The 14,955-nt window shown below is 36.2% G+C and overlaps 1 protein-coding gene across 1 annotated transcript in view; it reads right to left on the reverse strand.

The window, feature by feature from the left end:
- Positions 1-14,955, reverse strand: part of MCTP1 (multiple C2 and transmembrane domain containing 1) — a 220,215-nt gene that overhangs the window by 127,388 nt on the left and 77,872 nt on the right. The window contains exons 8-10 of the mRNA XM_058825862.1: positions 13,423-13,593; positions 11,768-11,898; positions 1,103-1,289 (exon numbers count right to left, since the gene is read on the reverse strand). Of these exons, the coding sequence (XP_058681845.1) occupies positions 1,103-1,289; positions 11,768-11,898; positions 13,423-13,593 (489 nt within the window). The remainder of the gene's footprint in view (positions 1-1,102; positions 1,290-11,767; positions 11,899-13,422; positions 13,594-14,955) is intronic.

Below are 14,955 nucleotides of genomic sequence, written 5' to 3' on the forward strand. Positions count from 1 at the left end.
AAATATTTTTCAGAGATGGTGGACAATACCTTAGCTTTCAGTTCATTTTGGAATATTATATTTAGCCTCACTAAGTCACCTCTATTAAATTGTGTTTATGATAACACTATTGGTGTATGAGTTGTACAAGCATTAGCAGACAGCTGATTCAGTGGAGATAGACAGAATAAATTTGCTGAAGCACACATCCTGCTAATCTGTTTGAAGAATATTGTACAGTATTAGTACTAGGACTTCATGTTATCTGCACGGGCTGATAAGGTACATCTTTATTAAATTCAGTTATTGAAAGGATGTCCGTCATAGAATAGGAATATTTTTAAATCTTAAAAATAAATTAAGCAACCTCTTTGATAGTCAGAGCTTGGTTTAATGGCTGAGTATCTAGAGAAGCCCTTCTAAACACCTGGCAGCATTATACAATAAAAGCTTTGTAATTGCAAGTGGAAATAGCATTTTTTTCTTTCTTCCTTCATGTGTAGTGAGACAGTTACTTTTAGTGATTTAGGTATTAGCAAATGATGGAGTAAGAGCTCCCCTCTCTGTTGCTTTGATAAAACTACAAAGATTCTGTGTAATGTGAGGATGCTGGGAAATTAAAATAATCTGCTTCAGAATATTTTAGAATGGAAACATTGTTTGAAAAAATTATTTTTATGCCCTTCAGCCTCTAATATGAAGATAAAAAAAAGTTTTCTTGCCCTTTAACAGATGACACCCAAAAAAGCTGAAAATCATCTGCACCTCAAATTTTTTGGCATAAACAATCACTAGAAACTGTCGAGTTGCTGAATGATCCCTTAGTCATTTTGTCATTAGTAAAAATTATCTGCAAGGCAGTAAAATTACCCTCATTATGTGACACCTTATCAAACAGTTCAACTACCATGTAAATAATAACCTTATTGTATGAAGAGCATTTGTAGCCTTCTGGATGTTACCTGTTCCGGCTGTAACTACTTGTGCATTAATAACTAGTTTGAGTGATTGGCTAAGTATGATTAGAACAGAAGAGATATACATATATTTTCCCCTCATTATAGTTATTTTTTTTTTTATAGGCCAGTGTTTTGCTAACAAAGGATGAAAGAAAACTTCATACATATCTCTTCAGTATCTCCTCTCGCTCCTTCTGGTCCTCCAGGGAGTTGATGGAGAGGTCAGAGATAGTGACTGCAGCTGAGGCTGTGAGAGTGACCAGCAACACCAGGTATCCCTCTCCCTCCTCTAGAGGCATCTCCAGCTTGTGGGTTTGTTCTTTACTCAGGGTCGAGAGGTCAACCTGGCACCTAGAAACACACATTCTCCATCAGCATGTGGTTTTTCTCACATCAAACAAGAGCACAATGGCTCGCTTGCATTCAAACGGACAAAAAACCCAAGTAAGCAGAAACTCCCACTCAGCTTCTGAAAATTCTTATTTTCTCTTCAGCTTTAACCCATGATGCTTGTTTCTTTTTTTTCAGAGCTACACAGTTTTGAAGTGAAAAAAACAATATTAATAAGAATGTAAAAACTCTAGAGACAAGAATAGCTAATATTCTTTACTCAAATGAAGTCAAAGAAAATTTTAGAAAATCCAGCTTGGATGCAAATTTTACTTTTAATTACACGTCTTGTATAGATATAAATTGTAAGTTTTCATGCGAACAGTTTTCACCTAGCAACAGTAAAAACCCTTTTGTAAAAAATAAAATTCTACATGGACTTAATTGTGATGGCATAAAGATGACTGAGTACAGAAAAACTCAACTTATGCACTTATGAAAGGCTCAGCTCTCATGCAGTAAGCTGTATATGGGTCAAATCCTCATGCAGGCAGCCAAGGTAAAACCTGATGCCACAACCCCCTATATAGAATGTCTCAGGCTGTAATGGGCAGGGTCTACACCACACTGCAGAGTGTGTGCAGAGTGGCTGAAGCAAATCTGCCCTGCTTGATCCCCTTCCAAATACCTCTGGCTGTACCATACACTGAGCTAATGAAGAATGATTCCATACATGCCAGACAGCAGAAACAGATTCACAACATCTTTAGAAATGTAAATCAAAGGATGGAAGGAAAAGGAGTATCTCTGCTACCCAAGAGCTGACGATAACCTTTCAAATAAAACAATATCTTACTGTTGATTAGTCTGCCCACAGCTTAGATGTCTTAATACTTTAAATTGTACAATGCACAAGTTTCAGCTTTCCTAAATTGCAACTCTGAGCATGTATAGAAATTCAATGTCTGTGTCAAATTTAACGCCAGCTTGCACTGGACAGGAATTTCTGTGAAAAAGCACTAATTGGAATGCTTATAGTATCCCAAAATGAGTTTTCCCAACTTTATGCTCTAAATAAAAACACCAATAATACTGAAATAAAATAAATTTATATATTCTATGTATAAGTTAGTCAAAGTGTACTCCACTTTCAACAGAGATTATTTAATGTGACAAGCACATGGACTATATGACACTAATTCACTAAACTAAATATCTAGCAAACTCTTCTCATAAAATGTCAATTGATTTTGAAGACAAAGATAATGTTGTCACTGCAGGGCCAATAAACTGAGAAAAAGGTGGCAGACATGAAAATATAGCCATTTAAGGAAAGGAAATAGCCAATTATGAGAATAAATGCAGCCTTGTAAAATGAGCATTGTGCTATCACCGGCAGATCAAATTTATTACAGGAAAACTGTCTTTTGTTTTTTTAAAGACATTTACTGCCTGTTATGCAGTTCACTTAACTACTGCAAAGCTCATACAGTAACAAGGTTCAATTATTTTACAATGAAAAAATTTCTAACTTATGTAGCACTGTGCTTAATGCTTTTCTTCTACTTTGAACTCTTTGGATGATAAGGAGTGAGAAATTAAATTAGCAATAGTAAAAAAAAAAAAAGCTGTTGCTATCAGTGCAGGCTGATAATCAATACAAGTTTGGTACATGTATATAAACAGTCAAATTCTTATTTATGATGAAGTGAGGAATTTAAAGCCCTCCTTAAGACAACAAATATTGTAATCAAGCATTCAAAGCTGCAGTAGGTTAAAACATCTCTGATATTAAGTACTCTTCAAAAATTTATTTCAAAACAGATACCCCTCAAAAATAGGACTCAGCAACAATATTGAGTCTTCAACCAATAAACATTTAAAGAACCAGTCTAAACTTTCTTAAAATCAGTAAAGGAAACAGAAGGCCAGTACGATACTAGAAATGAAGAAATAATCCACTCCTCACTCAAAAACAGGCAACAAAAGCTATCCCACATATATCCATCAGAAAAAAGCAATGAGTGTAAAATTACAAGGTCTACATCAGGGCTACTAGATCCAATTTCTTCAATTCTTGAAGCTACAACACTTTAACAACATGGGTAGTCTAGTTGTTTGGTTTTTTTTATTTAGGCTAAAATAACCAACTACTAATTCGATTTTACCTGTGCACATTTGCTACAGCAATGAAATATTCCTAATAGCACCACATCTAGAACAGATCACCTGAGAAATACGTATCTATCACCCGCTTGATAAATCTTCATGAACAGGCTATCACCAGCTCATTATTTCCTAAAATCATACAAATGTAGGAAGTGATCTGGAAAATTTTTTCCAGTAAAAGCCTTAACCATTTTAAAGGAAAATTATTCTCTCAAGGTCCCTTAGAAAATTTGATAAAAATATAGGGTTATTCCATTAAGGACTGTCACCTTTGTGCTTTACAGAAGTCCATGTTAAGAGCGTCATTATGCACACATGGTCAGGTGAAAGCAGATTTCTCACCCCATGCCCAGTGCTCTGCCCCAGCCTTGCAGGAGATGCAGTTCACATGTGCTTAACTTGAACATGCGGAGGCTTAAGGGGCACCAGCCCAAGGGCAGTGTATTTACAGCACACACATTTCAGTAACATGGTAAAACTTTCCAATCTGCAGCCAAGGTAAGGAAAACTGCAATTTTTTCCCATTAGTAGTTGATTTTTTTTCATGATAAAAAATCAACTTTGTTTGATCTCATGCCAAGTTATCCTAAAAAAAAAATGACAAAAAATTTTATCATTTTTTGTTCATTCTCCTGTGACCTCACCAAATCTTTGTATGGGACCAAAAAAAGTGAAGGATATGGTTATTAAGGTATTACCTAAATGCTGACCTTATCACAGATTAATCTTGACAGACTCCAACAGGAAAACCACAAAACTCCTTTTTATACTACATTTCCTTAGAAGGACTGAAACTAACAAAATACTTCCAAAAATAAGCATCTCTTTGGAAAACACCTGCTTTCCAAATGTAAATATCTTTGGAAAGCTCAAGCTGACAATGTCCCTTAATATTTTACAGGAATTATATTCAAGTATTCCAAGCTTTAAATCTTTGGCAATGCTGAATTTTGTATCAGTTAAGATGTTCTCTAAAAAGATGTTTGTTTCCTACAATGCCTGTCTCCATGAAGGACAAAAATGCTTTGAGGATGAAGGTGAACTTGTACATTACAAGAAAGTGGTGCAGAATGCACCATAAGCTGCATATGACCAGCAGCTGTCACTTTGAAAACATGAGAAAATACCAACTTTGTACAATCCTGTTTCTTAAGGAATTATTATTTACATATCTACTGGTAGAGGCAAAGACTTTTTCCACCTGTGATGAGATCAGACTTAAGAATTATTGACAAAAAATTGCCGTTAACTCAACAGACAGATTTCCAAGCATGACTATAAATCATATTGCAAGTAACTGTAGTTTTTAGGGCAGTTTGAGTTTTTCTATATCTTCCATGCTGTATGGCCCCTTCAGTGCACATTGGTTTCAGCACTTCAAGTGGTGGGCAGGAGCACTGGAACAATTTTGCTGGCTGGCTGGCCTTTCAGAAAAAGACGTAGGGGTATGTATCCCACCTCTCAGTTCTGCATGTGAACACTACAGGCACCATGTGTAGCTGGATTTTCAGGTCTTATGAGAACAGAAGGGAGAAAAACCACAAAAGTGCATCAAGCTCATGTGCCAAAGTTATCACAGATGAATTGTTCAAAAACAGGGTACAGCTCCCACGGAGGAAGATTTGAAGGTTCAAGGAGAATCAACCACTTGTCTGAAACTGTGTTCAGCGTGTTAATCACACAAAATTTTAGAAATATATTTCAGATTTATTTTTAATTTGAATATATCTGGCCTTTGGTTCTTTTTATGCCTTTCCTTACTAGTTGAAAAACCCTTTAGTGTTTCATGTTTTCTTCTAGTGAAGGAACTCATACACTATAATCATATCTCTTCTTGATCTTCCTTTTGATATGCTAAACACTTTCAGCTCCCTATACATTTCCTAGGAACATATCTCCTACAGCCCTCAAATGACTTTTTGTAACTTTTCTGATCCAGTGAAATTCTCCTGCATCCTTTTTAAAGTGTGGAAGGCAGAACTATATGTAGTATTTTATTATCAGCATGTCTAACAGGTAAAAATCACCTCCCCTCTTTAGTTCTAACAGAACCTGGAATGTAAGACTGTGTTGGCACCCTGGTGAAATATTCTTGCTAATGAATGAATTACAAAGGTAGCGACATGACATAGAAGGCCTCTTAAAAGCCAGGTGGCCAGGGAAGTGAGAGACAGCAGATAGTGAGATCGTTTTCTCACATGACAAAATAAAGCATAAAAGAGGAACTGGCACAATCCTAAGTGATAGGGACAGAAAAGCACCACTTGGCTACAAACCAGGCAACTTAATTACCATCATGACTTGTTCAGGAACACAGATTTTTAACTCCACTGTGATCCAGGTCTATGCTGCTCCAAAGGATGCCAAGGAGAGGAAACTGTGTGATTCCACAATTAGAACTGAGCTGGACACACATCAGAAGCAGCAAGGCATGAACTGCTACAATTTGTGAGACTCCACATCCTTTATGAGCAGAGCAAAATGTTCCAGTAAAACCAAGAAACAAAAGGAGAGGGAAAATTTTGCAAAGCACTAGCAGAAAATGACACATCTCAGAAACACTGAGTGTTGACTGCACTAATGTGAATTTCTTGGAAGAATCGGAGCGTGACATTTTTAACTGTAAAGATAATGAGAAAGAAATTAAATTATGGACTCCACATGATGCTTGTGGTAAGTGGTTGATAGAGGTGTTAGATTGAAAACCAGGGAAGCTCCCAAAGGGGTATGAGACAGTATCTCAGCTAAGTAGGACATTGACTAAGGACAAGAGAGGTGCTTAGCTGGGGAAGCTGGAGAGGATCCCTGGGCAGCTGGAAGAGAAGACCTCAGCAGTACCTGAAGAACAGGGCTGTCAGTTGCCATGTAGCAACACATGGAAGGCAGGAAAGAGTCCTGCAGTTTGGGGTAAATCAGTCACGGTAACAGAAATATGAGAGCTCTATGAAATACAATTTCACCAGTCACCAAGCAATACCTGAATACAGAATTACTGTTTACTGCTTGCTAAAAGAAATACAGTCCATGCTACAATAACCTGCTGATGGATTTTGAAATGACAGATTAACTTTTTCCTAAGCATAGTTCTTCACTATAAAAATACTGATTTATTTTTGATATTGCACAGGCAGAAATTACTTATGATTAGTTTCTGATGTGATATTTCCTAGGTTGTCCCCATGGCACAACCACATACTACAGACTGTTAGTGCTGTCACTGGTCTAATTTCTCTGCAGCAGAATTAACACTTTCTTCTGCTAAATCAGTTTATTGCTTTGATAAACATTATGTCTCCCTATGTAGTTCTCTCCTCACTAGTTAGCCCAAGAAATTTTGCAAGAGTTTTCACACAGCTCCAATCTGTACCTTTCATAAATCATCACAAAACCGTATTTGCACTCTTCACCATTTTTTACACACTGTCATGGTTCTCATGTCTAAACTGGCCATTTGGTATTTCCTTCTCCCTTCCTTTTATTTTGCCAGTCTTCAAGAAGTAGACTTCCATATGTGAGAAGACAGGGTCAGAAGAAGGATTCGTAAACAGCCCAGCTTGCAGGCAGCATTCTGTATCTCAGCATACTTTGGAGAATGCTATCAATTTCATGTCAGAACACAACAATAACAACTGTCAGTAAGAGCTGTAAATAATAAAGTATCTGGTAAGAGAAAGTTACCAAAGATTTGTGAGTAAAAACTGAAACTCTTTTGGCTTTGGAGCAGAACAGAAGTGCCTCTGCATCAGTAGATTAAAGATGTGCTGAGATAGGAATAAATAAGGTATGGAATACCTAAAGGCCAAATTTTGAGATGCGGTATTACATCTGTCTCCTTTTGACAACGATCAGAAATGGAGACGGCTCAGCACATCACAGGATTTTTCAAAGGCAGACCTGGCAGTAGCACTTTTAGATTTTAATGCTTCAGGCATAATCTTAATTTACATCAAGTAATGCATCTGCAATTAATTTAAATTTAGTTGTCATGTATAATCAACAAATGATTATACACACAGACTACTGGTTGTATGCTCTTCTGTGCTTGCATAGCATTGCTGTAATTCATGTGCACACACATCAAGTCAAAATTACAACATATTGATCATTATGCTTACATTTTTACTATAATACATTTTTCCAAAATTCCACATGCAGAAATTTTCAAACTGCAATGCAAAAAATATTTTTGAAAGACCAGCATAATAAAGTACTAGTTACATTTCAAGAGGAAGCCAACTTGTTTACAGAGTTTTGCAAAATTGAGAAAACTTCATGACTTGGCAATTTTAACATTAACATGGACTTCACAAATACTATTTAAAACTTTCTTCTCCAGCAACAGAAAATTGCAAATATTTTAATATAGCCCACAGTCTCCACAACACCTCTAGAAAAAGATCTGGGAAGAAACACTTGCAGTAGCATATTTAGTGTCATTCACCCAGATTCACATGCATGCTGGAGTACTCATATACAACTCAGTTCTCTATGATAATGCTCAGATCCCCACAGCAAAATTACAAAAATGTCAGTGGGGGGAGAAAAGCCTGAACCATAAGCACTTTGTTAATTTAGTATTTTTGAAATAAAATCTCACTTTACTTTAGAAATTGGATAACATATTCCAATGCTTTCAGATTAATCAGAGAATCATAGTCACATATAATTTGTATTAATGTACACCCAAAAATCCATTCTATGGTTTTTTTACCACAAAAAAAACCCTAAGCAGAAGAGGGATTACAGATTAGGTATTATAAACTTAAATAAATAATTTTCAGTATTTTAACTTTTATATTTCACAACATATGGATGCTCACAAAATCAATCTGAATATTTGTGTCAATATTTAGAGAGAATATGGGAAATTAGACTTTCCTATAGACAAAATTAATACATAGCCTTAATGAATTCGTTACATACAAGGTCTTTTTTTCTTAATTTGCATCAAATGGGAAAAAAGACAATAGCATCTATAAATACTTATGAAAATAGATATAGATGAAGTCAGCAGTAATATCCTGGCACAAAATAAAAGCTAAAGTCAATGTCATTTTAAAGATAAATGTGATTTTTCATACCAATTAATAATGCTATAAATCCCACTGCACTGGATTGCAAATAACTTCAGCTGAATAAAATTGCATGACATGGGATTTACTTATTCTCTATGTTCACAGAAACAACTTGTTCTCTGACAGCACTCATTCTTAGCAATTTATTGCAGCTGTCAGCAGCCCATTTGTTCAGATTAGTGCTATGCATAAAGGTGTAACATTCATGAGGATTTATTAACTGATTATCGTAAAGGTGACAGTCAGAATTGCCTTCAAAAACATAAATGATAAGAAAGCTAAATAATTACATGACGATTAAAATCGCCTTCATTTTGGTCTTAGTATTACCTACATAAACTTACTGCAGTACATTTTTAATCACAGGAGCATACTGACTCAATATAGAACATAAATTATTTGTTGACAGCAAAAATATGTGAATATTAAATACATTCACACTGAAAAAATATATACACATAAATATTTCTACTTATCAGATGAAGCAATAACTAATGCCACTTATGCAAGTCTATACATTTCTTTAAATGCTGAAGGCAGCCCATGTGGCTTTAGCTCCGGATGCTTTCAATAAAAAGAATTTCTAGACCTCATTTTTTTGTCCTGAAATGTTAATTGCTTTTTTTAAAAAAAGCTATATTCAGAAGGATGGCAGAATTTATCTACTATAAAATGCAGCTCAGTTCTAGTCAAGAATAGTGTTTTCTCATACAAATCAGCGCATGATTGGAAATATATTTTCCTCAAAGCTCTTGTATGAGGTCTTTTCCTAGGCTTTTGAAATACTGAAATAAACACTGAATTGGTTCTAGGGTTTGGGGTTTTTTAGAATATTCTGAGATGGAAGTTCACATGCTGCTACAACCTTTAAACTCTCATGGAGAATGCACACAATTGAAATTCAATTGTATTTTATAAACATAAAATGTTCCAAGTTAAGAATGGAAATCAACCAGACAGTATTTAATTTCAACATGCCTGGGCATCAACATGAAGACAGAGCTGTATGCTACTTCTGTGACAGACATCTCCTTTCACTTTTCTGAACTAGGATGCCATACTGTCACTCCAACACTTAACATCTTCCTCCCTCTCACAAGGAAGACCTTCCTTCCTTCCTTCCCTCTTACAGGGGGATCTTACAAGCCACCCCTTCCACTTTCATCTTCACCATCCGAAAACCAGAATCTCACTTCCATGTTCTCGACCCTCTCAAACATCTTTCCCGTATTTTTCTGCCCTCAGAAATGGATTGCAAGGTGTTGCAAGCACACACCATTGCTACCATGTCACATTCCCAGCTTTCATCTGCCCTTACCATGCTCCAGCCTAACAAGGACAATAACATATACAAGGCCCACAGAAGCCTGTGTTCTTGATTTCCCACTTCTTTAATTTCACAAAAGTGCAGCTGAGACATGGTATTATTCCGGAAGAGTTTGAAGCATTCTGATTTGGAATAGAATTTGCAAGTAACTGAGCTTAGCAAACAAAAACCACAGGTTTTCTGTGCTATTTTTCAGGAAGATCCTGGAATTTTTCCCTTCTACCTTCCACCTGGGAAACCTTTTCTCAGTTTGGTCAGTTCTTTAATCTAGTGTGCCTTGTCCCTAGGCACATTTTGGCCAGGGAGGACATCTTCAAGAAATAGTTGTTTTAATTTGCATTTAATAGAAATATTCTTACATAACATTACAGCTGCTGTTTGCACATTATTCAAGCAAGCAGGAAAATCACAGCAAGATGGAATGGATTACCCTCCATTCTTGAGCAATGATAGAATGCTACCAGGAAGTCTTTTGTTTCCCTCCCACAACCTCATCACCACTTCTTCTGGAACCTGAATGAAAACATTAAACTTTTTATGTGTATCTTGAAAGCCATCGACTTTAATCAAGGAGCACAACTCAGTTGTGCTTTTAAAAACTAATACACACTTGCCATAACACACACACAGAGCAAGTCTGTAGCGTGTGCAACAAAATATTTCCAGCTTTTAGGGACAGCCTTGAAAGGAGAAACTGGGGAAGAGAGGTCAGCATTAAATGGAGCTGTCAGATGTTGGTGATTTTTATCTGCAGTGACTGGAAAAGAATATCAGGGAGGGGGAATATTAAGACCTATTTTTGTATTCAGATTGAGCTTGACAAATGACAGTTTTACATGGAAATCTCCTTGGAGAATAATTTTTTTGCAGGTTACATTACCAGAGATAAGGTACCAACAGAAGGTGAAATGAGGCAGGGTCTGCAAGGACAAACTGAAGAGGGATTATATGTACACCGACCGAGGGGTCAAAAAAAATCAAGCAAGATTTCAGGAAGTGGTGCTCAGATGACAATGCTCTGAAAAATCACTCATGAAAACTTTGAATCTCACCAGATTTTCATAAGAAGCTTAGAATGAAAAAAAAACCTGAAATACTTTCCCAAGGTATATAACATGTTGAATTAGGACTAAATTAGTACATTACCTCAAAATATTGATAGTTATCATATGATAACATGTGAAAGTGATGGTGAAAGCAGCTTCAATAGAAACAATAAAAATATATAGAATTAGTAATTACTAATTATTAATACTATTATTATGAATGCATGGATATCAAGGAAAATATGAAGTAAACAAATGTCTGAGCTTTCCAAACAGCACTTACTTTGTAGCAGCTATAAGCACAAGACATTTTTTTCCCCTTTTAGCTAACAGTTAATGCCATCTCCTATTTTGTAAAATGGAGTATAGCCATACAAATATAAGCTTCCTCTTGAACTCCCAGGCAGATTCCCTTTCCCTGAATATGACTTAGGTGAATGATCCTTTATCTCAAAATATGTGTGTAGTGGTTCAACTCTATTTTCATTTACCAAAAAGGCTGGTGCATAAATTTGGTCTCAAGCATCAGGTCAGGAGTTGTTTCTACTTCAAGCTGGATGTTTCTGTATGGAGCCTCCTGCATCTTAGAGATTGCTCTAAACAGGGGATTTTTGTTTTAAAAACCTGAGTCTATCAATTGGTAAAAGCTGCCACCTACTGGCCAATAGAATTTATATTACATCATCAATGTAAAGAATTACACCAATGCAATAAATTGTACTGGAACATTGCAGAAAATTCTCCCCAGACTTAAGAAAAAAACTCAAAAAAGAAACCAAGAACAAATGGTCATAAGAAACAGTTTCAATGGCAAGGCTCATTTTAATCATCCTCTCTCACGGACTTCTCCCCACAGACCAAGAAGGCTAGAATTAGACAAACCTGCCAATGAAATCATCCTTTTTGCCAACATCTTTGTCCCACACGGTAATATCAATAATTCCACCTCGTTCTTCATAGAGATGAAAGTCAAACTGCTCCCTCCACTGAGGATTCAAAGTTTTTGGAACAATCTAAAAGGAGAACAAAAAGAAAGTTGCATTACACTGTGACACTTTCTTAAATTGTAAATTTGCTCATTAGAGTCTGTTCAGGAAGCTTTTTCTGTCTTCAGCATCAATATCTCAAGCAGTGAGAATTAAAAAATAGTGATTAGGAAAGACTACTAGCCAGCTCTCTCATGCCTTTCTGATGTAACAGCAACCTCCAAAATCCTGTCACCTTCAAAAGCCTCCTGAACAAAAAATTTGTCCTGGGAATGGAGCCATTCCTCTGTAGAAAAATGATGTCCTCTGTGAAATGACAGTTAGCTAAAAAGTTATGTCTCTAAGTCCAAAAAGAAACAAAACACCTGCAATGACACGTAGATGGTGACTGTAAGTACTTAAACAATTGTATCATGTCTTTTTTTCCCAGCTGTAATAATATTGGGAGAAATATGATACTACGGTTTACTTTCTATGGAATAAAATTAGTTCACTTCCAAAACTGTATTTCACTTCCTTTCCTTTGAAACTCTGATGAAAGTAGCTTTTTAAATCATTTTTAGTCTAGTTACTTCTTAATTCAAGATTTGAATCCATATATTTCTTACCACTTCTTCTGTGAAGAACAGAGAGCTTGCAGAATTTTACCATAATGCAAAAGCAGTATTCACTGTCCTGAACATGAACAGAAGACCCCTAATATATGCCCTATTTAGCAAACATTACGCTCTACAACCACCAGTCTTCCTGGCTTGAAAAAAAAGAAAATTCAGAAAGGATAATGAAAATTTTTAATTCATGAAAGCATGAAATTTGATTTCTTCTAATTTCAGATTAAGAAGTCCTAGTGCAGCTTCAGAGGTCTAAAAATATGACAAGCAAATGTTCCTGCCCTCCGCTTCAATTTACCCTTCATCTGGCCATGAAAACCACATTGACTGTCATGGACATCAAGAGAGGAAGGTCATGTGCATCATCAGCAGTCCCAGTATCTTCCCTAAACAGCAATTTTCAAAATGGTAGGGACCAAGAGAAAAAAATAAAAGCAACAAAGCCAAGCAAGTCTTCACAATAATTATCTCCCAGATCAATTCTCTCTACCTGTGAAGCTCATATATGAAGAAAACTTTAATGAAACTTGTTAATGAGGACATGAAAAGTGAGCTTATAAGCATGACATGTTTGGAGGATAAGACAATACAAAGGGTCAAAAAGGCACTCAGCATCAAGCCAGTAGGATCTTGTCAGACGCATTCTGCATCTCTTCCCTGCCATTAATGACCACAAACAATAAATAAAAGCCAACACAGTCTGTATGGAATATTAGGTATGTGTCCCTGCAAACCCACATTTTTCAGTGCTACATTTCTTCCTATCTAGTACCACTTTTGTTTGTAAGGAAACAAAAAACCACAAAGTTCCAGGTGCTCTGACAGGTAATTATTACAACAATAAATCTCCATCACTATTGAAAGTCATACATGTTAAAAAAACACCAAACAGGAACAAAGCATTAAAAAAAAAAAAAAATTCAGTCACAGCTAAATTTACCTTGCTCTTGTACTTCTGATGCCCCAAACGAAACTTCACGTAAGGATCACTGAGCCCATTTGCATCCATTGCCTTAAGTTCACGACCTTCTATTAGGGTAACACTAACAATCCCTCTCCATAACTGAGATTTTCTGTGCAGGTCTGAGAGACGTAAGCTCTGGGTCTGAAACTTCAGGAAAACAAAAGCATAGATTTAGTTAATGCAATTCCAAAAATTTCCCCTGATTTGTAATGTTCTGTTTCTACGTAATAGTTAATGTAATTATGAATGTAAAACAACCACCTTAAGCCATTTTTAAGCTATTTGACAGTACATATATAAACTACATTACAAAGAATTACTTGGAGAGAAATAAAATAGTGACAATTACACAGGTAATGTCATATGCTGCTTTTGCAGAAGCAAGCAGAACAAATGCTGCTCAAGGAAATGTTCATTTTTTAAAAAGGGTGGGTTTTCTGCTTCACTTCCTCCTCTGCTGATAGAATAAATGTTAGAAAGTCTCTTCTATTAGCAGCATATGATTGAATGAATTTGAACAAACTCAATGTTTCTAAACATAAAATCCCAGTGCGAGCATAAACTTCCCTTAGGGTAACAATATAAACCACAATGAGAAACATGGATCAAGGAAAAATAATTCAATAAACTCCTCTATCTCTGCCTCTGAATCTGTGTGATATTCTCAAAAACATGAATTAAGTGCCAGCACATAAATTCAAGAGTTTGAACAGAACCTCTGTTTAGAATTGTGTAGAGACTTGTGGATTTGTGAATGCTCAGCCACAGATTTTGGGGGTTAATAGATTCACACACACAAAGCAAGCAACTACAGCTTTTTTCAATTAACTCCACTGAGGGTTTGAGAGCAGGAGGATACAAACTTGAGTAACTTAAGATCATTTCCAGTTTGCTCTGATCTAAAGTGGGTACAAGGTACCACAACTGGGAATCACCTTTGCATTCTTGAGGAATGCATCTTGGGTGCATCTGAGAAGCAATGTTGGTAAAGGCTCTCCCTGCTATTCTTAAACTTTATTCCTTCAAGGCTACCTTATCTACAATCAGAGCACTAGCTAGCTAAACAATATTTCAACTTGCAAATTATTTTTTTTAGGAATCAAAAAAAGCAAGTCTGCATGTATACTCTGCTATAACTGTAACTTTATTACAAAATGTAGTTTGAGCAACAAAGGCTTTGTAGGCTCAGCAAACTCCTACACCCGCAGGTCTTGCATGCCTGGCTTCATCCCCTGCAAACCTCCACTGTGTGCTGCAAGAGGGTTTCAGGGCAGGTTTGGTTTGAGTCTTTTAGATGGTAAACTCAGCTGGATGGCTACAGCTATGCAGATGCTCAGGACAGTGATTTTACTTTATTACACAGAGACAATGACAGGGATCAGACTGGGCTATAATCACACTCATCCAGACTCCAGAGAGAAGAGACATGAGAGCTGTGGCCACTGGGCTTGGAGCAGATTTGATTAACATACTTTTTGCAATATTTCAGATATTTTTTGGCATGCAATT

Source organism: Poecile atricapillus, chromosome Z (genome assembly GCF_030490865.1).
Source record: "Poecile atricapillus isolate bPoeAtr1 chromosome Z, bPoeAtr1.hap1, whole genome shotgun sequence".
Lineage (NCBI taxonomy): Eukaryota > Metazoa > Chordata > Aves > Passeriformes > Paridae > Poecile > Poecile atricapillus.